Source organism: Oryctolagus cuniculus, chromosome 8 (genome assembly GCF_051225735.1).
Source record: "Oryctolagus cuniculus isolate XC-2025 breed Fujian yellow rabbit chromosome 8, ASM5122573v1, whole genome shotgun sequence".
Lineage (NCBI taxonomy): Eukaryota > Metazoa > Chordata > Mammalia > Lagomorpha > Leporidae > Oryctolagus > Oryctolagus cuniculus.
The window spans coordinates 99,618,171-99,645,192 of NC_142874.1; the positions used below are offsets into that span (position 1 = coordinate 99,618,171).

The 27,022-nt window shown below is 38.4% G+C and overlaps 1 protein-coding gene across 2 annotated transcripts in view; it reads left to right on the forward strand.

Annotated features, from left to right (window-relative positions):
* Positions 1 to 27,022, forward strand: part of UNC5C (unc-5 netrin receptor C) — a 378,756-nt gene that overhangs the window by 217,725 nt on the left and 134,009 nt on the right. For both annotated transcript variants that reach the window (XM_017347400.4, XM_008267581.5), the window contains exon 2: positions 4,940 to 5,161. In XM_017347400.4, the coding sequence (XP_017202889.2) occupies positions 4,940 to 5,161 (222 nt within the window). The remainder of the gene's footprint in view (positions 1 to 4,939; positions 5,162 to 27,022) is intronic.

Consider the following 27,022-nt stretch of genomic DNA (forward strand, 5'->3'; position numbering starts at 1 on the left):
GGAAATTTTGACTTTGCTAATTTGAATGAACTGCATGTAGAAAACTCGCCTAGCAATTTAACTAATCAAGTCATTCTGCCCAAATGGTGCAGTGCCATCAATATCAGTATCTGGATTGTGTATTTTTACAGGATGTAATCGTTTATGATGACTGTAGCATGTTACCAGAAATAAGTTTGCAATCTGAAGTTGCTGTTCCCCAAATTGAATTCCTATTTTCACCTTGAAGTCACTCCTTCAGATAGTTGTATTAACAAACAAAATGGTAAGAGGATGCACTCACTGATCTCCCTGAAGATAAAGCAAAATTGTTCCCTTATAACATCAAGCTTTGTAGCCTGGACTTTATAGTCTCATAAAGCTGGTTAGTTTGTACAGTAAAATGAATTGCATGCTAGGATTCGATCTTGGTAAATAGTCTGCCAGCTCAGGGTAGCATCTCGCACCTTCTTATCCCCATGTATACCACAGTTCCTTCATGCTCAGAAAGAGCTAACCTCAGGACATAGTTTGAGTCAGGCCCAAGGAGACATGGATGGAGCCTGGGGCACCTCTAACAGGAATGTCACAAATGCACAAATGTCACAAATGCACAAAATGCCTTCACTTGCACATCACTGCAAACAAAATGCTTAGAGAATTGAACCTGAGTTTCTCAGTTTGAAAATCCATGTCTCTAGGGGGAAAAAAAATTACCATAAGAAGGTACGAAATACCAAATGAGTAAAATGAATATTCACTAACAAAGATGTAATTTCATGTTTCAAGATTTCCCTACAGTGGAATACTCATTGAACCGACATTTGCAGACAGGGATAGCTTTGTGGGCCTGTGACCTGTGCTGTCACTCAGGACTGGGCTTCATTTAATGTACTGCTGTCACCATTTCAGAACTCTTAATGCATTTTTAACCAGTGTCCCCAAATTTTCCTTCTTCACCAGCCATACAAATTTTGTAGCCAGTCTTGTTTGTAGATACTATTGCTATGAAATCTTATAAGTAAATTTGAGGCACTAAAAATTCTAAAATACCTTGGGGAGCTTTTAGGAATGACCCAAGTTGTCATTAGCATGGTATTCATGCTTTTATAAGATTTGTACAGGACTTGGCACTGTGCTAAAAATGAAAACAACACAGTTCCTGCCTTCAAAGACATTTTATTCTAGCATGAAGCAATTACGAGATAACCCTAATTTTTTAAAAATTGGTAACAGTTGCATAAAACCAGTTGCCAACACAGAACATTAGATTGCTCCATACATGCGAGAGACAAATGCACTCTGCAGAGGAAAAGATGTTCATGCAGAGGAACGCGCATTTGCAGCACATCTTTTCTCATTAAATACGCATTCAGATGGCTCTCCCATTTATAATGAGTCACTGTAACAACTTTCCTGCTTTATGATGGCATGAAAGTGATAGGTATTCAATAGAAGCCATACATAGAATATTGATTGTTGACCTTTTCCTAGGCTAGCAACATGTGGTGTGATACTCTCCGGAGTGGCTAAACAGTGGCCCCTGCTCCCAGTCAGCCCTGCCAGTATGAGGGCAAATGACCAGCACTCTGTAATGTGCCGTGTGTCAGAGCTGGTATGTTCAGTAAGTTGGGTACATGAAGTGTGTTTTCCACTTACAGAAGTCAAGGAGCATCATGGATGTATCCATGTTCAATATTTAAACGCTCAAAAGATTTAGATTTTATTTTGTTTGAAGAGAATGGGCTTATTTACTTTTCAAAACTTACTCTAGAAGGGAATATTTTTAGACAAAATTTCAGTGACAAATTTCTAAAATACCTCTGGCTCTGTATTTAGAAACTAACACTGACACCCTTTTTGTCTACAAAAAAAGTCAGAAAATGTTCTCTTAGCATGCTTAACTTGAGGAAGAAGCTGTTTTATGGAACAACTTCCATGATTGGCTATTGTACCCAGGCCCTGTGGTGCAACAATGGAAGGCAGAATTTTGCAATAACCCATGAGTCCCCTAACTATAAGCCCTTTTGCATTTTGTCTCTTAAGTCCAACTATATGTATCTATAATCTAAGAGTTTTGAATTTTTTTCATTAATGTCATTCCCAACACCCAAATTGAGTACTCTAAGGGATATACCATATTTTGCCTGATGTGAATTCATTCAAGGTATAGACTTGGATTTGTTGTGCAAGATATATTAATAAACTAAGATGCTATGGGTTGGTTAAGGCATCTCTAGATCAGCCTTACAAGATGGGTTCTGCAGAAACTAGAATGGCATGGAAGAGAAACACTGGGTTTATCACTTGAGAAAAAAACATTTCTGAGGGTAGAAATCACTCCTAATAATCTGCATTTTTATTTTTTATTTAAGAATTTTATTAATACATTAGATACTCAGGGACACAACAAATGCATGATAACTACCACAACACAACTTTCATCAATTCTCATGTTAATGTGATATTAATGCATAGAGAACAGATTCAATGTAGTTCATGGATACAGTTCTAAAAATAAGTTGCATGATACTTGTTAACAAACACCTTGGAAAATCAACAATGTCTAAAGCCTCAAAATGAGCCATACGTTTATTTCCATTTGTTTGTAGTGATCATCTTTTTTTTAAAAATTAAGGAAAGACAGAGGGGATTTGCCCAAAATTTTATACATAAGTATAAAGCCATTACTTCTCCCACACCCATGCCACCCAGTAATTAGCATAGCTTTTTTGACTTGAAAATATATGCATGACTGTGTCATCTTCCATTAGTTTTGTCAGTAGTTTATGCTAAGATAATCAGAAGAAAGAGATACATGCTTTGGCAAGGCAGGGAAGTCAAGTTTCAGAGACTCTCTGTGAAGTCTTAGGATATGAACTGTAGGAATACTTTTGCTACATTATTGAAGAAGGGAAGAACGGAAGGTGGTATGAAATCATTTAATGTATTGCAGCAATACCTTTTTTAAAAACAAGTTTCACCATCCCAAACAATGGCTGAAAAGGGGGCTTTGTATTTTGCAAATTCAAATGCATGCAAACATAGTAAGTACATTCACATGTTTTATATGTATAAACATACACCAGTAGAAAAAAATCTAGTTGGACCCTCTGCCTTTCTCAATAACAATTCGAAATAATAGCTAACCTTCTAGAGAAGTCGAGCCTTAGATTTTGTGGAATTTATTATCAGCGCTGCCCTTCATCACATATACCAGGAAGTGCTTTAGAAGGAAGAAGAGATTGGACCAGGCCCTCAAGACCCCGGTTTTGTGTTGGTGGATCTTTCAGTGGTAGCTCAGTTCCTCATCCCTCTGCCTGTCTGAGCTATGTTTATTTTAGCAGGCTTGAGTGTTCTTGCATATCGACGAGAGGAGCTTGAATAGATGGAAAGTAGGTTATTCTTTAGGAAGCTGACAGTTTGGGTCCTTGTTCTTGAACAATGGCAAAGTAGAAATGATGCCCTGCCAGGGGAAAAAAAAAAGGCGGGACGTGAAGGAGGCGGAATGAGAAAGCAAGCTAGCTACGAGAAACAACAATTGCAGAGCCGCTTGGAAAGCTAATTTTGTCTGTGACGCAAGGGAGACCAATTTTTCCTGCAAAACACATTGGCAGAGACTGAGCATCATTGCTGAGTGACCTAGATAAGAAAAGTCCCAAGCCAGGTTTCTTGGAGAACTGATGTCTGCTTTACCAATGGCCATCTCCCAAGACAGGGCCACAACTGAATGAGTAATAAAATGAGTGTCTGGGTGTCATCTGAGGAACCAGTCTTTACGTGCAAATACCACAACCTGTATTTCCTGCTGAATAGGTGTGCATTCAAAGAACTTGTGAAAGTTTTAATTTTGACCTCTGAGTTTCAACCTTACGTATTAGGCTACAGTATTTAATCAATACAAGGAATTAGTAATAGTTTTGTTCTCCTCTGTCCTTCACGGGAAGATAAGTATTGGGTTTCAATTACTCAAAGTGTGTTGAAAAGACGTTTCTTCCTTTGATACTTGTAAAACATGATAGTAAGTTTTATAAAAAGACATCCTTATAATTTTCATTACTTGCTGAGAATCATACAGCATTGAAGTTAAAGAAAGACATACTACAATGAGCACAAATATCTCAAGGGATTTCAGGTTTTGTTTAGTCTATGGTGTTGTAATATCAGGGGGCGAGCAATATGAAAATTTGCAGTGCTTTAGAAGTGAAACCATTGTTCTCCATGAGTGCAGTGAGTAACAGTCTGGGGAGAAGAGCTATGACCGGTCATAGGACATTGGGTGAAATCAGAAGAACGTTTTCAAAAAGAAAAGACCAAATGGCAATTCCAAACTCTGGGTTTGGAACTCCAGGTTCTACTAGGACTCCCCTATGGACCAACTTGCTGTAGCATCTGTATTATATATCCATTGCTGAGCATAACTCTCAGAGGGATAAAGATTTTTTTGGCTGATAAAATAAGTGAGTATTTACACAGCAGCATCTTTTAAGAAACAGCAATAGATTGCAATCTTAACGTGAACATCCTTAATTCCTGTTTCTAGTATTCTGTGCAGCTCGCTGCAAAGGATTGAAGGTGGACCTATGAACTTTAATGCTTTCCAGCAAAGTTTTCTGTTGAGGTTCTTTTTGCTTTGGTCAGCTTTCAAGGGTGGCATGGTTTTTGACTGAGAAAAGCTTGCGCTCCTGTCCCAGTTCTGCTGGTTCCCACTGATTGCTCAGAGCAGCTTATCTGTCCTCCCTGATGTTGAGCTTCACCATGTGTAAGGATGAGAAGAATCATCTCAATTCTTAATTGAGCAACCGACCAATAGACTGAGCATACTGCCTGGCAAGTGGCAGACATGGAATCACTTAATTAGCTCCTTTATGAGTCACAGTTTTCAAATGAGTAGCAAGTAAAAAGCAAGTTGTTATGATGTTTTGACCATTTTTTTTTCCACTTTCTTCTTGTTTACTAGATGACGACTTTTTTCACGAACTCCCAGAAACCTTTCCCTCCGATCCACCTGAGCCTCTACCACACTTCCTTATTGAGCCTGAGGAAGCTTACATTGTGAAGAACAAGCCTGTGAACCTGTATTGTAAAGCCAGCCCTGCCACCCAAATCTACTTCAAGTGCAACAGTGAATGGGTGCATCAGAAGGACCACATAGTAGATGAGAGAGTAGACGAAACATCTGGTGAGTTTTCCGTTGCATTTGGACTGCAGTTTAAGATCACGTTTGTGCTACTTCTGGTCTGTTGTTATACCTTTATTTCAATTAGTGAGATTGAAAATGAAGTTACTATCCTTTGGTAGAGAGTTCTCCATCAGTTTTAGTTAAGACTTGATGGTCTTGTTCCAGGCATTACAAAGGAAAATGTAATGAATAAATTTTGGCTTGATTTTTGTTGTTGGACTACATGAAATTAAAACATAGATTTTACCTAAGAAGATAAAGAAAGTGAATGAATACACTGAATTAATGTGACATGACAGCAAAAGATGTCCTGCATTCACTTAGCGTTCATCAGCTTTAAATAGCTGGAGACTTATTCAATAAGGAATACGCATATTCAATAAGGATAAGTTGTACTTACATCATTATCAAATGTTCATTCTTTGCATATCTTCCCTTTATTTTTCTAAGTAATCTGTAAATTTTATAGATTCAAAGTATCTTATATCCCAAACTTATATCCAAAAATGACCCGTAGTTTCCTAACCCCTAAGTGCATTGAGGGACATAAGTGGTCACTGTCACTGCTTTCTGGGTGATTCTTGATCAGAGTATCTTTGCCTCTAGTGTGCCTAAAACTGCTGACTTTATCGTTTTGTAAATATCACCCTTAAAGATAAAATACAAAAGGCATAGAAAGGCTAAAGGAGATTTTAATAACCTGTGAGATTTAGACAGGCTATAAAGTAAACTTTCTCAATAGCAATATTTTACTCCACAATGGGTAACTTAGGGAGTTCTGGAGTTCTTTTAAATTGGAAAGACATTTATCTTTCTACAGTAGTTTAAATGTTTTTGCTCTCCAGCAGGGAGAATAATTCCTTGAACTTCCAGAACACTTGCAAATCTATGCTTTTATTGTATTACTACATACATTTCAAGCACTAAAACTTTATTGATCAACATTCCCAAGAAACATAGTAACAAATAAGATAAAGAATGGAAATATTTAAAATTTTTCTTAGGCTGGGCTTTTATCCTAGCAGTTAAAATACTGATTAAGACAGCTGAATTCCCATCTCAAGATACCAGTTTTTTTTTTTTAACTTTTATTTAATGAATATAAATTTCCAAAGTACAGCTTATGAATTACAATGGCTTCCCCCCCATAACGTCCCTCCCACCCACAACCCTCCCCTTTCCCATTCCCTCTCCCCTTCCATTCACATCAAGATTCACTTTCGAGTCTCTTTATATACAGAAGATCAGTTTAGCATACATTAAGTAAAGATTTCAACAGTTTGCTCCCACACAGAAACATAAAGTGAAAAATAATAGATGATTTTCTAAATGATGATGAAATCAGATCAGACCTATTGTCATGTTTAATCCCAGTGAGAGTCAAGTTGGGAGTTGATAATTTCTTCTTTTTTTTTTTTTACAGAAGATCAGTTTAGTATACATTAAGTAAAGATTTCAACAGTTTGCACCCCCATAGAAACATAAAGTGAAATATACTGTTTGAGTACTTGTTATAGCATTAAATCTCAATGTACAGCACATTAAGGACAGAGATCCTACATGAGGAGTAAGTGCACAGTGACTCCTGTTGTTGACTTTACAAATTGACACTCCTGTTTATGGCATCAGTAATCTCCCTATGCTCCAGTCATGAGTTTCCAAGGCTATGGAAGCCTTTTGAGTTCTCAGACTCTTATCTTGTTTAGACAAGGTCATAGTCAAAGTGGAGGTCCTCTCCTCCCTTCAGAGAAAGGTACCTCCTTCTTTGAAGACCTGTTCTTTCCACTGGGATCTCACTCACAGAGATCTTTCATTTAGGTGTTTTGTTTTGTTTTGTTTTGTTTTGTTTTGTTTTTGCCAGAGTGTCTTGGCTTTCCATGCTTGAAATACTCTCATGGGCTTTTCAGCCAGATCCTCATGCCTTAAGGGCTGATTCTGAGGCCAGAGTGCTGTTTAGGACATCTGCCATTCTATGAGTCTGCTGAGTATCTCACTTCCCATGTTGGATCACTCTCCCCTTTATTTATTCTATCGGTTAGTATTAGCAGGTACTAGACTTGTTTATGTGCTCCCTTTGACTCTTAGTCCTTTCATTATGATCAATTGTGAACTGAAATTGATCACTTAGACTAGTGAGATGGCATTGGTACATGCCACCTTGATGGGATTGAATTGGAGTCCCCTGGATACCAGGGTTTGATACCGGGCTCTGGTTCCTTTCTCTAGCTTCCTCCTAGTGCAGACCCTGGGAGAGAGCAATACTGGCTTAAATAATTGTGTTCCTATCATCTATATGGGAGACCTGGATTGAATTTCTGGGACTCCAGCATTAGTTCCAGTTGGGGGCCAATACAGGCATTTAAGGAGTAAGCCAGCAGATGGGAGCTCCCTCTGTGGGTACCTCTCTCTTTGCCTCTCAAATAAATAAATAAAATTTTAAAAACCTTTTTTTATCCTTCATTGATACCTCTATGTACCAAAACAGATGCATGTTTTCAAAAATCCAAATTGTAAAGTGATTCATACATGTACCCAAGTGTTGGAATAACCAGCCAGAGGCAAACAGTGACAGAACTTGAGGAAGATTTGCATTCAATGTTCTTAACAACATACATAGCATATCAAGGAAATAGAGCATACAGAAATAGGCTAGACCATGAGCCCCCTTAGAGGAGTATATGTTGGACATATGTAATATAAATGTCTTAGACAATCAGGAGGCAGCTCTACATAGTTGTTTGTCAATTCATGAATCAATAAGTTCACCACGCGCAAGCTGATGAATTACAGAAATAACTGGGTATCCAGTGGTAGGATGGCTTTCTTCAGGGAATTGTCCCACCTCCCAGTCTAATTACTCAGAAAATAATCCACCAGATGTCTTCAGATCTCAAGTGTATTGAATTTGACTGGTTTCAGCTCATTTATTTGTAAAAATTTCAAACACATAAGCTTTTAATGATGGGGGAAACAGAAAGAAATCACAAAAGCAAAACTGAGAGTGATAATATATTTAGTGAATCTGTCTTCTCTAAATTAATGAAAATGCCTATATGCAAAGCTTATAAATAAAAACAAAACCTCTCTGATATTGAGCACTTCTGCCAACCTTATACTGTGTTGATTACACACACCCACATATTTTCTTTGTGTCATTTATTTCCTAGATTTCTGTACAAAGTTAATTAAGTTAACTATAAACTACAATCTGTGGCACAATTTCATTCCTATTCAGGCTGGAGAGATGCGAACTACAGAAAGATTTGGGAGCTCCAGTACCTGTGTAGCTCTCATAAGATGCAGGCATGTAGTTAAATGTGGTGTAGCTTTTAGCCAGCTTTCATTTTTATCCAAAACTTTACAAGAAAGCCAGCATTCTGCAAAATGTTGACACAGTAGAGCAGTGTAAGTACTACCTTTAATGCTAGCAAAGACAGAGATGCCCACAGATATCATGATTATTGGGTACAGTGCTATTAGATGAGATACATAGTCAGGAGCCATACAAACTGTAGAGAAAAGGGAAAGAAAAAAATTAAAAATAAGAGAATACAGAACAGTAACTGATAAAAAATTTACATGATCCATTAACTTTTCTGTGTACTAAAAGTCAATTCAAATTGAAATGCAGTAAGATATTGTTAAGAATAGTAATCTAAAAGGAAAACATACAGGCATAACATTCAGAAATTTACAGAATTTTAGAAAGGAACGTTTTAAAATCTCAGAAATAAATACATTTATACACAAGGACACAGACACACACATGTTTAATGACCTGAATAAATGAAGACATATATTGTTTGGGAAAAGAAATGAATATCTTTTAAATGTCTGCTATGTATAAAAGAATCTGAAAAGTCACAAATATTATGTGAAAAGTAATTTGAAAAATGGCTGGGGTAGTTCTGAAATTGGAGAGTAGTGAGGGAGCCCTGACTCTTTATAAACATTATAAACTTAAAGAAAATAAAGGAGTTTGAGCTAACAAAAGGCTTGTACTAGAGAGTACTCACACACCTAAGGCTTTGTAGAATGCAGTAAGATAATTTTGTCAACCAACGAAGAAAAGAATTTATTCAATACGTGTATCGAGAAAATGAAGGAGGTCGTTGGAAAGAAAAATAAATAAATGAAGCTTGTATTCAGTCTCATTATTTAGAATAAAATAAATTCTGGATGTTAGGGTTTAAAGTCATTATCATTATCATCATCATCATCATTATTAGCATTATCACTTGGAGAAAAAATTAGCAATTTGTCAAGTGATTGGTTAGTGTCATAGCAAGCAAACCTTTCTCACTCAATCACAAAATATAGAAGGGAGGAAAGCATTGTTAAATTTTAACATCTGAAGTAAGAAAACCACAAGCAAAGGCAAGAGAAAGTTTAAAAAAATCTGCTTGTCATATCTGTAGATACAAATAAAAGGAATAATTTAAATAATACATAAATACCTCTTAAACTGTATTTAAGAAAAATACTAGCAACCCAATATAAAATTCAACATATTTGAACATGGAGATACAGGATAAGAAATATGAATATTAAATAAACATCTAAGGAGGTGTGGTCAGATCAAAATATTTCTTAGTGTCCAGTGTTTGATTAAAGGCATACTTTGTTAATAAGCGTATAATTTGGTTATATGGTTTTAAAGACTGACTTTAAAATACCATCGATATCAAAAGATATATTCCATTTCACTGGGGTATTACAGATATAGCAACTATCAAGATATAAAATTCCAGATGTGCACAAGGCTTGCTTGCAAGGTTGTCTATTGTACTGGGTATCAAGTAGTGTGACAGGCACTGTTCAATCTAGAATGGAATGTTGTAAGGCTACTTAAAACAATGAGGTCACTTTGCATGATAGATGTGGACAAATCTCTCAGATAAAATTTTATGTGAAAACCATAGCAAAGACCACATTGTGGGATATGTTCCCATTGTGTATTGAGAGAGAATGCACACATATGCTTGTTTGTACATGCATTGGAATTTTATGGAGAAATGGACCAGCAGGGATTTTTTTGGGGGTGGTGGTATTGTGATTGTATTACTTTCATCACAAATATGGAAACCTGAAAGAATGCCCATGACACTTTTTTACAACTCTTTGCTTGGTATCATAAATCTCCAATCTGGACAAATGTTGGGACAAAATTTGTAGGCTTCTTATCTTAGGGCTCTCTTGATTTCCTGTGAGAGCAGACATGTTGTGAATGAAATTCAGATAGAACCACTGGAGTTGCATTTTTGTTTTCATTTGTTTTGTTTTTTTCTTAAAGCTGAATTCACCAGCAACTTTGGTCCTCATCTCTTCATTTGCAGACTGACAGTAGTATTGTTGGGCCTTAGTGGTTATCAATAGTAAGAAATGCTAGAATACATTGTGTTGAAATACACTGCAAAAGAGTGCAGTTTTTGTGGCATTTGAAAAGCAGACTGGTTGTCAGAGAATGGTACAGAGAAAAATCACTGGAAACAATTTCATCTTCACTGTTGCCTCTGCCTCAGAATAATATTTTGAAGTATATGTAGTGGTATCAGCTACATCCCCTTGAAACAACAAAGGAATGCATGTAATTCGTATTTATTAGATGCAACTACATTCAGTAAAATCTCTATCAAAACCAATTCTAACTTGGAAAACCACAAAACAGTAAAACTGAAAAAAAAGAAAAGAAAATCTTCTCCAACTCACAAAATTCATTACTCTCAAGTGTGAGGATGATTATTTATACTCGATAAATGAAGCTATAACATTGGTAGTTACAATTTGTACTGACAAAGGGTCATTAATTACCATTACCTCAGACACCTGAATATAACCCTACCATACAATCCAGCCATCCCACTACTTGGAATTTACCCAAAGGAAATGAAATTGGCAAACAAAAAAGCTGGCTGCACCTCAATGTTTATTGCAGTTCAATTCACAACAGCTAAGACCTGGAACCAACCTAAATGCCCATCAACAGTAGACTGGATAAAGAAATTATGGTATATTTACTCTATAGAATACTATACAGCAGTAAAAAAACAGTGAAATCTTGTCATTTGCAACAAAATGGAGGAATCTGGAAAACATCATGCTGAGTGAAATAAGCTAGTCCCAAAGGGAAAAATATAATATGTTCTCCCTGATTGGTGATAACTAACCTAGCACCAAAAAGGAAACCTGTTGAAGTGAAATGGACATTATGAGAAACAGTGTCTTGATCAGCCCTTGTACTTACTGTAGATGAACAACTTAATACTTTATCCCTTTTAGTATTTTTTTGTTCTAGTTAATACTATTGGTTGAACTCTGTAATTAACACACAATTATTCTTAGGTGTTTAAATTTAACTGAAAAGTGATCCTTCTTAAATATAAGAGTGGGAATAAGAGAGGGAAGAGATGTACAATGTGGGACATGCTCAATCTAACTTGCCCCAAATGGTAGAGTTAGAAACATGCCAGGGGACTCTAATACAATCCCATCAAGGTGGCATGTACCAATGCCATCTCTCTAGTCAAAGTGATCAGTTTCAGTTCACAATTGATCATAATGATAGGTCTAAGAGTCAAAGGGATCACACAAACAAGTCTAGTGTCTGCTAATACTAGCTGATAGAATAAAAAAGGAGAGAACAATCCAACATGGGAAGTGAGATACACAGCAGACTCATAGAATGGCAGATGTCCTAAACAGCACTCTGGCCTCAGAATCAGCCCTTAAGGCATGTGGATATGGCTGAAGAGCCCATGAGAGTATTTTAGACATGGAAAGCCAAGACACTCTGGAAAAAAAAAAAAAAAACCTAAATGAAAGATCTCTGTGAGTGAGATCCCAGTGGAAAGAATGGGCCATCAAAGAAGGAGGTACCTTTCTCTGAAGAGAAGAGAGAACTTCCACTTTGACCATGACCTTGTCTAAATAAGATCAGAGTTGGCGACCTCAAAAGGCTTCTATAGCCTTGGCAACTCATGACAAGAGCCTAGGGAGATTACTGATGCCATAAACAAGAGTGTCAATTTGTTAAGTCAACAACAGGAGTCACTGTGCACTTACTCCTCATGTAGGATCTCTGTCCTTAATGTGTTGTCCAATGTGAATTAATGCTATAACTAGTTCAAACAGTACTTTACACTTTGTGTTTCTGTGTGGGTGCAAACTGTTATTATTACTTAATAATTTAGTATTAGTATTAAATTAGTATTAATTAATAAATTAGTTAATTAATAAATTAGTATAGTATTAAATTAGTATTAATTAATAATTTAGTATACTAAATTGATCTTCTGTATATAAAGATAATTGAAAATGAATCTTGATGTGAATGGAATGGGAGAGGGAAGCAGGAGATGGGAGGGCTGCAGGTGGGAGGGAACTTATGGGGAGGGGGGAAAGCCACTGTAACCCAAAAGCTGTATTTTGGGAATTTATATTTATTAAATAAAAGTTAAAAAAATTATCATTACCATAGTCTTTCCATAATTTAAACCACCTTGACATTTTTTGTATAGTTGTAATACAAGAAACAGAAAAGTAGCAAGCAGCACATAGTGGATGTTTACGAAACTGCAATATTCAGAAGCTGATGATTAGGAAATTTATGTAGCCTTCAGAAGTCCATAGGAATCTTGATCTCACAATTTTATGATTACACTTTTAAGAAAAAAGTCTCAGCTGCTTACTTTCTATGTACTGCAAGTCTTTTCAGCTCTTGTTTCCATAGTACTTAAGATCTACCTTCCAAAATCAAATATTTTTTTTTTCCTGGTAAAGGAGCAAGGGAGTTTAGAGAGCCATGGTTGTTTTGAAGTTTTAATAATCCCTGAGATTTTTCTCTTTTCATTTTTATTCTCAAATTAGCAAAAAAAAAAAAAAAATAAGACCAGCAAAACAATGTAGACTGCTGAGCCTTGTACTAAATACTTTATATATATATATGTATATGTTTATTTATTTAGATATATGATGTCCTTTAATCACCACAACAACCTTGTGAGATAACTTCTGGACTTCTCTTTTTGAAAATGAAGAAGCTGGGGCTCAGCAGGATAATGAAACTGCTGTGCCCCAAATCACATAGTGAGGAGTTGACAGAGCCAGGATATGCACCCAGGGCTCTGTGTTTCCAGAATCTATGCCACAACCACAGAACACAAAATAGTTAGTTTAAGAAAGCACTGTGCAATACACTTGGCATTTTTTTTAAGAAAAGAAAATGTGGTTCAGAATGTCAGCTATACGTGTATCTACCATGCTTTCCTTGCCTTGTGTCAGTTTTCCACATGAAGGCCTTTGTGATTCTTTAATAGCATAAACTAGCGCTATTATTTAGTTCTAGGATTGAGTATTTTTATTCTTGAAAGCCTTTAATATTTGGCAAGTTAGCAAAATGCAGGCCTTTAAAGAAAAAAAAAAAGAAATTGATGAAGAGAAGTTAAAGCGTGGCCTGAATTTCAGCGAACAGCTTCTACCCAAAAGCTCAACGTGGATCTTTTACAGACCAACTGTGTTCACTCAAGTCCCCATTTAGCACAGTAGTGGCCCAGTTGAAAGTCCTTCTTCTCTTGTACTAACTTAATTCCTCTTCACTAACTCAGCACCAAAAATCTCAGCTTCATCCTTTAATGCAACAACCCAAATTATCATCAAGTACTACCAATGCCTTCGCAGTTTATCCACATATTTTTAATATTTGCTTCTACTCCCCTCGTACAGGTCTTTTACTTGCCTCATAAATTAATTAAGCAGCCCCTCTGCCTTCTTGGTATTGGCATTTCTTCTCAGCGGTGCATTCTCCAGGTAGTTATGTCTATTAGTATATGAGAGTCTTTGGAAAGTTCTACCACTTGGCAACTGTATTCTTTTTTTTTCACAGACCCTCTATTAAAATCTCAGGAAACGTTCCTGTCACACCAGGACATGAGTGGGAAATGTTGCTCATACACTTCAAAGGGAAATTGGAGAAGATCTGTGTATTTGTATATTTTATTAAGTGATGTATGCACTCTTTTCTTGACACTTTCATGTCTTAGAGTCATCAAAGCTTTAAGTTTTGAGAACAATTGTAGCCATTTAAATTAAGAAATTGTTGGCATTATCTGAATAAAATTGAGAATAACTATCTGTTATCTTTACTTCAAACATTAGAAAATAAGTCTGGCCATGTCTTCTTCCCTTGTTAATGTGGGATACTAAAACGACACTGTTACTGGTATCTCCTTTCCCAAGGTCTGTCTCTTGTTAAGTCTAAATATTATATACTGTAGAGTAAGCCCTGTAAAATGAGGGGTTATGGCTGCCTTACTATTCCAGGCCTATGCTTAACTTGGTGTTGGGTACTTAGTAGGTGCTCAATTGATACATACTGAATGAATGAATTCTCCTCTATACCACACTTTACTCCATCTCGATTTTGTCAAAACCCTACTCATTCTTAAAAATATCTTTAAGAAGTACTTCAAATGCAATGCTGTGGATAAAGCCCACAGGTGTAAGTAAACATATTCTCATTTATCTGTACTTCTATTCCATTCTGCTCAAATGTGTTCATTCTCTATGTGTTTTAGGTTATCTTTATGAAATTATCAATAGTCCACCATGTTTGAAGTGCAAAATTTGTAATTTCTTTTTTTAATTTTTTTTTTTTTTTTTTTTTTTTTTTGACAGGCAGAGTGGACAGTGAGAGAGAGAGACAGAGAGAAAGGTCTTCCTTTTGCCGCTGGTTCACCCTCCAATGGCCGCCGCTGCAGCCGGCGCACCGCGCTGATCCTGGCAGGAGCCAGGAGCCAGGTGCTTTTCCTGGTCTCCCATGGGGTGCAGGGCCCAAGCACCTGGGCCATCCTCCACTGCACTCCCTGGCCATAGCAGAGAGCTGGCCTGGAAGAGGGGCAACCGGGACAGAATCCGGCGCCCCAACCGGGACTAGAACCCGGTGTGCCGGCGCCGCAAGGTGGAGGATTAGCCTATTGAGCCACGGCGCCGGCTTCTTTTTTTAATTTTTTTAAGATTTATTTATTTGAAAGTCACAGTTAGAGAGTAGGAGAGACACAGTGAGAAAGAGATCTTCCATCTGCTGGTTCACTCCCCACATGGCTGTAACAGCCAGGGCTGGGCCAGGCTGAAGCCAGGAGCCAGGACCTTCCTCCAGGTCTCTCATAGGTGCAGGAACCCAAGGACTTGGGCCATCTTTTGCTGCTTTCCCAAGCATATTAGCAGGGAACTGAATGGGAAATGGAGCAACTGGGACTCAGCCTACATGGGGTGCTTGCATTGCAGGTGGCAGCTTTATTAGCTACACCGCAACACTGGCCCCCATGATTTCTTATAAGTCAATATACTGTGTTATTTGTGAAAGTTATATGTATATATATATATATATATAATATACATAACATGCACATGCATAGCTAATATCTATCTCTTCAACTAGATTGGGATGGGGTGATGTGGCTTATATTTTGTAAAGCTTTGTATTTTCTGAAGTTTACAGTTCCTGTACTTAGTACAGGAAATGATCAATGAAATTTTGTTTTCTGAGATTAGGACTATTCATCTCATTAAATTTGAGTAACGACATTTAGTGAAACATACTGATGGTGTGTTTATTTGGAACATTTCATGAATTGGTAATTTGAAGAATACATAAAAGTAGCTTAATGTTCTGTAAGAAGAGTTATTTTACACATTAAGCGTACACATCATACCAAATGCTGTTCTCATACAAAATCATTTTACATTTAGTTCTCATTAACAGAGTGAACATTTTCAAAAGGAAGTTAGGTGGGTTTTGTTTAAATTTTAGTAAGTGATGCATAAAACTTGGAAACTCTGTTTCAATTGCATTGCATAAGTTTTTGTTTAAATCAGTGACAGTGTTGCATCTGCCAGACTGGAGCCTTGTATCTGTAATGCAGTTGTCTGCCAATGAAGATGAATGATTCTGGAATATAAATCAATTATTTATTTGATTTCCTTTGCTGAGGTACTTATTTCAATACCAGAATGCAACAATTTTTCTTTTCAGAATGAGGTTGGCCTCAGGGCCAAGTTTAAAATATATATACATAAAATGGATAGGGATCCATGTAGTACACAAGGCTCTGCTACCCCACGGACATGACACCTTCACAAGGGAGTGGTTCTCAGTTAGTCCTAAGAGAATGTCAATTATCCTGAAGTATGCTTTGTTTATTCATCCCGTTAGTGGTCACAACTGATGCATCCTTATTTCACCTTGACTTTAAGTCTTTAAATACTGGGGTTGCCATAGCCAACATGATCTCAGCTGTAATTACAAAAACACGGTTGGGTTGGAGTTCTCAAACTTGGATTACAGTGGCTGCTTTCCCTCCTGTTCAGTCAGGAACAGCATGAGAGTGCTGACCGAGTTTTTTGGATCCCCTACTCTAATACATCTGATTTGGGTTTTCGTTCTTTCCTTTACTTACAAACAAAAGTGAGTACTGGAAACTTTTAGGCTTTACACTTGAATTCCTTTTATTTCCAATCTATTGTCATGAAGCTTTTGTTAGGGCTATTGTGTGTTCATTTTTGATAATAATAAAATCTGCAATTGTCAATATTAGACTCCCAAACACATTGACTGTGCTATGACGCAGAAACATGCAGCTTTAAATTATTACCCCTGGGGAGTATTGTTGATGTTTGAATTGCATCCTGTATAGAAATTTTTAATATACGTGTTCATTGAACAGATATAGTCCAGAACATGATTACAAAATAAAGGTGAGAAAATATTCAATGCAATTTTTTATTAGGAGAACAAAGGAATTTTCTAAAATTACACACAGTGAAAGTTTTATTAACATAATGAACACAGAGGAATTCCCCCCTACCAATTAACGCTTAGGGTGAGGTTACTTATAACAGGTTACTCCTTTTTCTTCCTACAGCTAAGATAGAAGCATTGATTAATACAATTAATCAAGTATATGCATATAAGTAGAAATGTAAATATGTGCATATTCATGTGTGTCTGTTTCCTTAAATTTAGAAAAGAGAAAATCAAATCCCATCCCTCCTCAGGCCCACACAGTGGCTACAATAAGAAACAGGAGGCCAAGGACATTCTTCATGTAAATTGCTTGGTCTCCACCCAGGGCATTGCAAGAGCAAAACTACTGATTGTGTTGCCATGGCAATTTTGCCATGTGCCCAGCAACCATGCACATGCTATGGCTTAGAGTTTTCAAATGCCCACTTCAAAGTGAGAATAGCACAATGGTTAAAAGCTGTGGTGTGCTTTTTTAATCTAACCATTGGCAAAAATATAAGAAGGTTTTAAGGGGAATCTCTTAGAATTTGTTTTTGTAGAAAAGAACATATTTAGTTGAGTTTTGGATTGTAAGTGAGACAAATCAGACATCATGTTTATAGAAGTTTAAGAAACAATTTAAGCTTTAAAGGGGGGAGGGGTGTTCTAGGGTGAATGTTTAGCCTAGTGGTTATGGTTTTGGTTAGGATGCCTGTGTCCCATATCGGACTACCTGGGTTCAGTACCCAGTTCTGGCTCCTGACTCCAATGGCCTGCTAATGCAGACCCTAGGAGGCAGTGATGATAGCTCAAGGAGTTGAATTCCTGCTACCCACTCCCAGAAACCTCCCAACAGCAGCCAGAGCCACTACAGGCGATTTTGCATCCAGTAGTGAACCAGGAAATGGGAACTCTGTGCTTCATATATATATACATGTATATACATGTATATATACACATATATACATATATGTATGTATATTCACAAATATACATATACACGCACAACACACACACACATACACACACATAGAGACAGCGAGATAGAAGGTCTTTTTTGGTGTCTGAGCCTATTGTGCTAAATAGAAATAAACTTAGTCAATTATTTTAGAAAATGAGTCAGGCTGTAGCCCTTTTTATCCTGTGATGGTTCTTCTGTTTGAGCTTGTGTATCATTATGTCTTAGTACCCGTTAATCTTCTGAATAACTTCCCAAAACCATACCTGATGCTTTATTTCTCCCTACCCCAAGATTTTTTGGCACTTTTAAAGACACAACAGAGAGCATTGTTTTGTTTGTTTAAAAATCCCATAATCAAGGAGAAATATAATGCTACAACTTAAGGGGAGAGGATTTAACCACTTCCGGATCCTTTCATCCTGTCTGTTACAAACCATCAGTCCTGAGTCATCCCTTAGGTAGTGATTCTCAGACCCCTCTCAGGGCTGCCTATTGAAATACCCATCCTTGCCAGATATTCTGCAAAGCACATTTGGAGATTAAAAAAAAAAAAATGTATAACATGAGAGCTACAATTAGCCAACATCAGGGGCTGGCAAAAACACAGCATGTAGGAAGTATAACATCTAGTGATGAAAAACAATTCGGATTAGGAGCATCTTGGATTCATTCCTAATTTCATCGAAGGTTTAACCTTATTATAAAAATCTGTTCTGGAAGAAATTTCCCAGAACATGAAGGCAAAAGCAACAAAGAACGATTAGGGCAGGAACTGTCAACCCTGACTGCACTTGACAATCACCAGGGGGGGAGTTTGAAAACACCTATGTCCTGGCCCCAGCCCCAGAGCTAATGATTTAATTGGGAACAGGGCATAGGTTTCCCTTTGTTTATTCATTTGTTTTACAGTCACTTGTAGTGCTAATGTACAACCTGGCTTGAAAACCCAGCATAAGAAAGACACTTATATCAAAGCGTGGTGTACAAGGAGTACGTAGACCTTCTGTTCAAAAACCATGACCCAGATTCTTTTCTTGGTGCTGAACAAAAGCATAACCAAGGCCTGATGACTGCATTTAAGGAGATTCTGGTCTAGGGGGATCAACACATAGATGGGAGAAGACAGAGAGAAAGAATGCGCTCCGGTTTTCATCTCATTCTGAGGATAAATTCATGAAACGCCTTGGTAGTTCTGCGGTGTAGAGTTACGTGGGATGGAGCCCCTGCCTTCTTCAATATCCTTTCCCTGTCTCTGCCTATTAAACCACTAAGACTGAGAGAAAACAGCCTCCTGGGGAGATGGGGAACTTTGGGGCTTGAGTGAATTAAAATTTAGCTGGAAAAACCCAGGGGGATGTTCTGTACAGAGCGTGTGCAGGAATGGCAGGGAATGAATGACATGGCTCTTTTTATAACCACAGCCTGGATGATCTCAGACAATGAAACCCTCTGTGTGCAATGACGTTAGGGATTAAAAGGCAACCTCCCCACGCCCATTCTGGGGGCATTTGTGAAACCAGAAAAACACCCCAGGGCACACAGCTTTTCCTCACCTTGTTGATCCATCAGATTTCTTGAGTCTACTCTGAATGTGGAGACCCATAGTGAATGAATGTCCTTAGTCATTGTATTTGTTTCCTAGGCCTGCCTCCATAAATTACCATGCGCTGGGTGGCTTAAAACATTGGAAATTTATTTTCTCACAGTTCTGGAGACTCGAAGTCTGGAATCCAGCTAAGCCACCCTCCCTCCTGGGACTCCAGGAGGAAACGAGCCCCTTGCCTATTCCAGCTCCTGGTAGCAGCTCTGCATTCCCAGGCTGCCTCTGGTGTCACATCTCTTCCTCTGTGTCTGCTCCTCTGTCTCTTCTGAGGACTCTTGTCATTGGATCCAGGGCTCCACTGGAAAACCCAAAGTGGTCTCCTTTCCTCATCTGAAAATCCTCAGGAGTCCTGCAAATTCCTTTATGCCAAATAAGGTCCCATGCATTCAGACATGTGTGGATCTTTTGGGGGCCATCATTCAATCCAATAGAGTCACCAGCCATCTGTTGAGAAAGTCACCTAATCTGATATTGGGAAAGGGATTGAAGGTTGAGACAGTGTATAGGTCTGGCAGGGTTTCAAAGGAAAGGCTTTTACCTCGCTATCTTTGCTCATTTAGCCAATATTCCTAACTATAAATGAATGAGCAATGAAAGCATTCCCTGGTGTTTAATATCAGTTTTCAAGGCCTCTGCCAATCTGCTGTGTTGTATGTTGGGCTAGAGACAGGGAAAGAAGGGCTTGTTCAGGCTCTGCAGGTCTCAGTTTCCTCATGCCCATAGAATGGTTGCCCACCGCTGCACAGTGACAGTCATCCCAACCATGGACACCTGAAAACTTGCAATGCTTTGTTTCCCCTGCAGATCCCTTCCCTACATCATGGCTGAGGCAAACCAAAACTGCCAATACAATGCAAATGGCTTCACTTCATAATTTCCTGTACATGCGTACACTCATGTACACACACACACACTCTTACTTTTGCTTGGCCTAGCTACACAATGGGAATGTAAACACGTTGTTAATGCAGCCGCTCTCAGTTGGCTTCCCAGATGGCTTAAGTTCAATAGATTTTTCCCCCTGATTTCCTCAGCTTCTCCTAGCAAGTGCTAAACAGCCATTATGCCTTTTCGTGCACATTGAGATTCATCTGCAGCTTCTAAACTGCCTCCAAAGTGCTTCAATTTTGCATGAGCGCTAAGCTGGGGACTGGGAAACATTACCCAGTGCTGAAGGCCCAGATCATTAGAAAGAGCATGTAAATCCTCTGAACCAGAAATAAAAAGTGCAGAGACTTCCTTTGTGAAGTCCCAACTGCAGCTTTATGTAAAACACAAACCTTTGGCAAGATTTCATGTAGCGCTTTTTACCTTCTAAATTTTGTTTGTGCTTTTCTTCCACTTTGGCATATGTATTCTAATTTCTTTTAAGCAGTGAGCTTTCTATCAGAAACATATTAGTAATTGTCATTCCCTGCCATTGTTTCTCTTCTTCTGACACCAGGTCCCTGTTCATTTGTAGTAGAGGTGATGCTTCAAAATATTACTTAAGGATCATCCATGTGATAGGTTTTTTTCAACCAGATCTGAAAACCAGCTGAATAGCAAGAGGTATTGAGGTATGTGAAGGAGAATGAGTTGATATTCGTAAGATATGTACAGGGTACGTAAGTCTATATTATTTAAGTATAGATGGAGGAAATGTTACAGATAGTGGATTATGGAAAGAAGTTGGAGTAGAATCAAGAGGGGATTGTGAAAATTATCCCTGTATATTTGTAGCTAAAAGTCTTGTTTTTATTTTTTAAGCTGAAACACATTTTATCTGCACTTGATCAGTATTTTCACCTCCTCTGTGCTCCCAGTCTGCTGGTCAGACCATCTTGCTGCAGACTGAAGGTGTGTCCGTGGTCAGCTCCAGCAAGAGCTAGAGAAGGTGGGCAGGGCAGGGTTGCACACCAAGATTCCCGAGGTTTGCATGCTGTGGCGTTGGCCTATGCCCATGCCCGTGACAAAAGGTATGGAAAAGGCACTTGGGAGGGGAAGATTGACTCTCCAGCTTCGCTTGGTATTTCCTTACAGTAGAACTGTTTTCACAGTTCTAATGACCTTCTTTGGTCCATCATGTATCCATTCAAGAGTAAGCAACTAGGCTTCCTTTCATGATTGCTCTGCAATTGTTCCTCCTTCTATGTTTAATATGATAGGTTAGGCTGGCTGTCTTTTGGGATACTGACTGAGAAATATGTTTCATATACATTAATGATCGGTCATAGCAGTTCATTATTTATCTATAAACACGTCCAAGGGCATATATTAACAACTGATGTATTCGACAGCGCATATGCCAGGAGGATCTGAAAGACATGTAACTAAAAGGATTTGCAATAGAATATGAAGTAAGTGCATTCCAACTTGTAGGCAAAGAGAAAATGCTAAATAAAAATATGCATGTCAATGTACACAGAGATGTTAGATGCATGTTATGCTGTCTATGTATCAGATCCACTCAATGCTGAAATTGTTTTGTCAGTATGTTGTTTGTAACCTTTAATCAGAATGTGCTACCCATTAATTTCCCTCTACTAAAAGCATAACTAATCATGACAGTGTCATCGTATTTATGAGTGTTAGTATCCTTGCAAAAATATTATTTTTATGATTCTGTACTTCCCAACTCTTAACTGTACATATTAAATAACTAGCTTTCATGTTCTTTCCATGGAAATTGTTTATCCACCACAGTATGTATCCTTTGAAGGGGATTCATTTGTAAAGAAAAGAAGGAGAGCAGAACTTTGCCTGGAGATATGAACAGACAGCTGATTGAAGCTGTTTGTTCAGTTGGCGATACTCAACAAGTACAGCTACATGTCTCAGTGAGTTGGAGTCCTGGTGGGAAACAATGGTTTTTCTTCCTTTTTCTTTGTGAGGCTAGAGTGGAAGGGGCATGAAGACATTTCAAAACAAACAATATCCTAAATCAGCTGTAAGAGGTTTAAGTTTTTCTGTCTCTTGGGAAAACATCGAAATGTGATTAACAGTAAAGAAAATGATATTGGTGATTAAACACTATGACCTACCATTTCATATCAATTCAACATTTATATTGGAAATTATATTTTGAAAATCATTACAGATATAACATTTTGAAAATATTCTGGGTGCTGGTATAATGGAACAGCAGGTTTAACAGCTTCTTGTGGCACTAACATCCCGTATCAGAGCAGTGGTGGAAGTCCCAGCTGCTCCACTTCTCATCTAGCTCCCTGCTAATGATCCTGGGAAAGCAGCAAAAGATGGCCCAAGTGCATGGAACCCTGCAACCCACATAGGAGTCCCAGAAGAAGCTCCTGGATCCTGGCTTTGACCTGGACCAATTCTGGCTTTAAGGTCATTTGAGGAGTGAACCAGCAGATAGAAGATACCACCCCCTTACTCTACCTTTAGAATAAATATTCATGCACACACACACACACACACACACACATACACACACATATACATACGTACGTATGTATCCTGGGGCCAGCACTATGGAATAGCGGGTAAATCCGCCACCTGCAACACCAGCATTCCATATAGGTGCAGGTTCGAGTCCCCACTGCTGCACTTCTGAACCAACTCCCTGTTAATGGGCCCGGGAAACCACCAGAGGATGGACCAAGTGCTTGGGCTCCCACACCCATGTGGGAGACCCAGATGAAATTCCTGGATCCTGGCTTCAGCTGAGCCCAGCCCTGTCCACTGTGGTCATTTGGGGAGTGAGCCAGGGGTTGGAAGATCTCTCTTTGCCTCTTTCTCCCTATATGTAATTCTGCCTTTCAAATTAAATCTTTCAAAATAAATCTTTAATAAAAATTCTGTTATATAACTAAATTCCCCCGTTTATTCTTTTGAGGATAATATTAGAATTAAACATTCAGATATTTGAAAAGTTGCAGAATTAATAGAAATTCTCTAATAAGCTGTCACATTATAAAATTTTTAATAATTTGGAGGTAAACATGAAACTGTGTTTAAAAAGAACCAAAGTATTCTGAGATTCATTTGTGTTTTCTTTATCCATTTATCCAGTAGGATATTTTATTGAAAGCCTGTGTACCAAGCACACTGTAGTCTGTGGATTTTAAGTCTCTTTATGCTTAGCTATAGCAACGTTGAGACACCCACAAGGACAGAATGGCTCACGCATGACGGAAAGGTGCCACTGCTCACATAACAGTTCCCAGAAAGCGCTCTGCTTCCCTTCATCAGGCATCCGCCCAGGCTCCTTCCATCTGGTGTCTCTACCACCCTCTAAGCCTTCTTTCTCTTCCGCATTCAACCAGTGGAAGGGAGGTACATCCTGCAGGGGACCAACCAGCTGCTGCTAAATCCTGGCCAAGGAGTACTCCACGTGCCACCTGCTCTGAATTCTATTGACTAACATCACTCGGGACCCCATCTAAAATGAAGGAAGCTGGAAGAGGTAGTCACATTGTTCTTGTGGGAAGATGTGAGGGGCTGGCTGTCTCAGCCATGCAGTCTGTGTAGAAAAGTAGTTTCTTGGGACCAGCGCTGTGGCGAAGTTTAGCCTCCACCTGCACTACTGGCATTCTTTAGGGGTGCCTGTTCATGTCCTGGTTGCTCCACTTCCAATCCATCTCCCTGCTGATGCCTGGGAAAACAGAAGAAGATGACCCAAGTGCTTGGGCCCCTGCACCCATGTGGGAAACTCAGATAAGCTCTTGGCTCCTGGCTTCACTCTGACCCAGCCCCAGCCTTTGTGGCCATTTTGGGAGTGAACCAGTGGATAAACGATCTCTCTCTCTCTTTCTCTCTCTCTCTGTATTTCCCTCTCTCTATGTCTCTGCCTTTCAAATAAATAAATAAATCTTTAGAAAAAAAATTTGTTTCAGGATTTCTCATGATCCCATGCCAGTCCTTGAAAGTACATGGAGAAAAGACTATTTTTATCAATTCAGCAATTCAGAAAAATGAAGTATTTCAATATCTTGCTCCAGGTTCTTCATTGTAATAGCCATGCCAGTACCAAAAACTTGATTTTCTTCCTTTTAGTCAAATGTTTGTTTGTTTATTTTATCTTTTAGTTCTCTCCACCAGGAAAGATGTTCATACCACAGAAACCAATAAACTCTCATTTGACTAGACTACTATTAGTATTTCAATATCATTGTGATTTCTTAAAAATGAAATTCCTTCTCTCTATTTATGTAGCTTTATCAATTATATTGCAATAGGACTTCTAGTACCCATAGCTACTTCTCTTCTCCTTCCTGGGCATGTGGAAACATGACGTTCCCAACCTCCTGGAAGTTCAGTTTCTGGCCAATGGGCTGCAAGTAAAAATTCAGCTGCTTATCCCAAACACTGGCATTTTTTTTTTTGACAGGCAGAGCTAGACAGTGAGATAGAGAGACAGAGAGAAAGGTCTTCCTTCCATTGGTTCACCCCCAAATGGCCGCTTCGGCCAGCGCGCTGGGCCGATCTGAAGCCAGGAGCCAGGTGCTTCTCTGGTCTCCCATGCAGGTGCAGGGCCCAAACTCTTGGGCCATCCTCCACTGCTTCCCGGGCCACAGCCGAGAGCTGGACTGGAAGAGGAGCAAACAGGACAGAATCTGGCACCCCAACTAGTACTAGGTTTATTGTCGGGTGGCAGAATCCCCACGGGCTGCAGGGAGAGGGCCAGAGAGCAAGGTATCAGAGAGAAGGATCAGGAGAGAGAGAGAGAGAGAGCATGTGTGCTGGAATGGGTCCTGCTATACATTTTAGGGGGTGCGGGACAGGGAAGTAGGAGCAGGGAATCCCAGTAGGGTCGGGGCGGAGCTGACACTAGTGGTTAGGCCATGGGGCTTAGGACAGAAGCTTACTGTGCAAGGTAACTACAGGATCCTGAGTCTAAGATGGCATCCTAGACATAGATGGTGCCACAGATAAGATGGCACGATTTTAGTAACGGTAATTCAAAGTAAAGTTTTATTGGCATATCTGTAGCAGTATTATCTTCTGGAATTCAACAGTATCATTGGAAAAGCATTCTCTTTGTTTAAAAAAAGTTCTAGAAAATGGATTGTGCTTGCTTGTATTGTTTTCATTAAACCTCTCTCCTTTTGAAAGAATGATTTGAGGCACAGTTTTCAGAAGGTATAGAAATGTTTTGGAAATACCAGAACACATCATTATTTCTCAATTTCTATATACAGTTAACTTTGAAAATGGATATTCCAACAAAATTCAATGCATGTGGCCTGGAAATATGACATGCTAGCATTTGTTATCTCTGCTTCGAGTTTTCCGAGTAAGATTTCTTCCTTCAGAGTAAATTTGTGAGTCACCTTGCACGTGAGAGTTCCTTTAAAAAGATAAAAAGCAAGAGAATTGGTAATTGACCTTTGTCCAATATTTGTTCTTTATTATAGATCATTTTGTAGGTTCTGGAAAACATAACCATTTGTTTCCCATTTTTAATGTGACTGTCCATATCAACGTTGAAGTAATGTTATTTGAATGAAATTTTCCTGGCTATGGTGGAAATAACAGCTCCTATCATGACAACAAAGTTCATTTACTCCAAAATATAACTATACATAATCAAATATCATTCAAATAAGATTGTGATAATGTCCTGGGGAAATATTCTTTCATTAATTCAACAAGTATTTACTGGCTGCCTACAGTAGGTACTTGGGGGATTCTTTTGCGTCATGGCGGTCCCATGTTAAACAAAAACCTCCACCCTGTTGGAGCCCTCATTCTACTTTGGAAGTGAAGAGAGACTAGAGAAATCATGGCTATACTTAGTGATTTCACATTTTCGTGTAAATATGAGCATTTTCCTTTTCTGCCCCAAATTAGTCAGAACTTAGCCTACTTAGTAATGTTTATTCACTTCTTGAATGTCCTTGCCTCCCCTGGATGATTGTAAAGGAATACAAGGAAAGCCTGGAAAAATAAAACAAAAGCTGTGCAAGCATTTTGGTTGCCAACATAAGTAAAGCTTATACGTTTCCTCTCACCACATCAGGGTAGTTCCACTTCAGTATACTGAAAGGATACTAGTAAAATTCCAAGTGATTTGGCTGAAGGATGAGAAACTGAAAGGCAAATCCCTTTGAACTCATTTCTTCTGTTCAAATTTCATTTACAGGTATCCTATCCTCACCTACATTGCCCTGATCAGCCAGACCCAACTCATCCAGCTCGGGTGCAAATTTCCAAAAGCAGCCGTATTTTCACATCTGGACATGTCCCTTATATAATATCCAATCCCTCAATAGCGCTCCTGTACTCTCCTATGTATACTCAGTACTTCAAATGATAATTTTGTATATACGATGTGGCTTTATTTTCAAAATAGTACTTATTATTATGCTATATATTTTAAAGTCATTTAACAGATCTCAATTACATTTGCTATTCCATTTCTTTATTCACATCCAACAAATCAAACACATTTTCTGCCTAAATTTATAAGTTGGGAAACCATGGCTTGATGAATTTAAGACTTGCCATAAGTCAGCATTGAGCACAAACACAGAGCAAGAATTTATTTTCATATCTAAATAAATCAGTAGG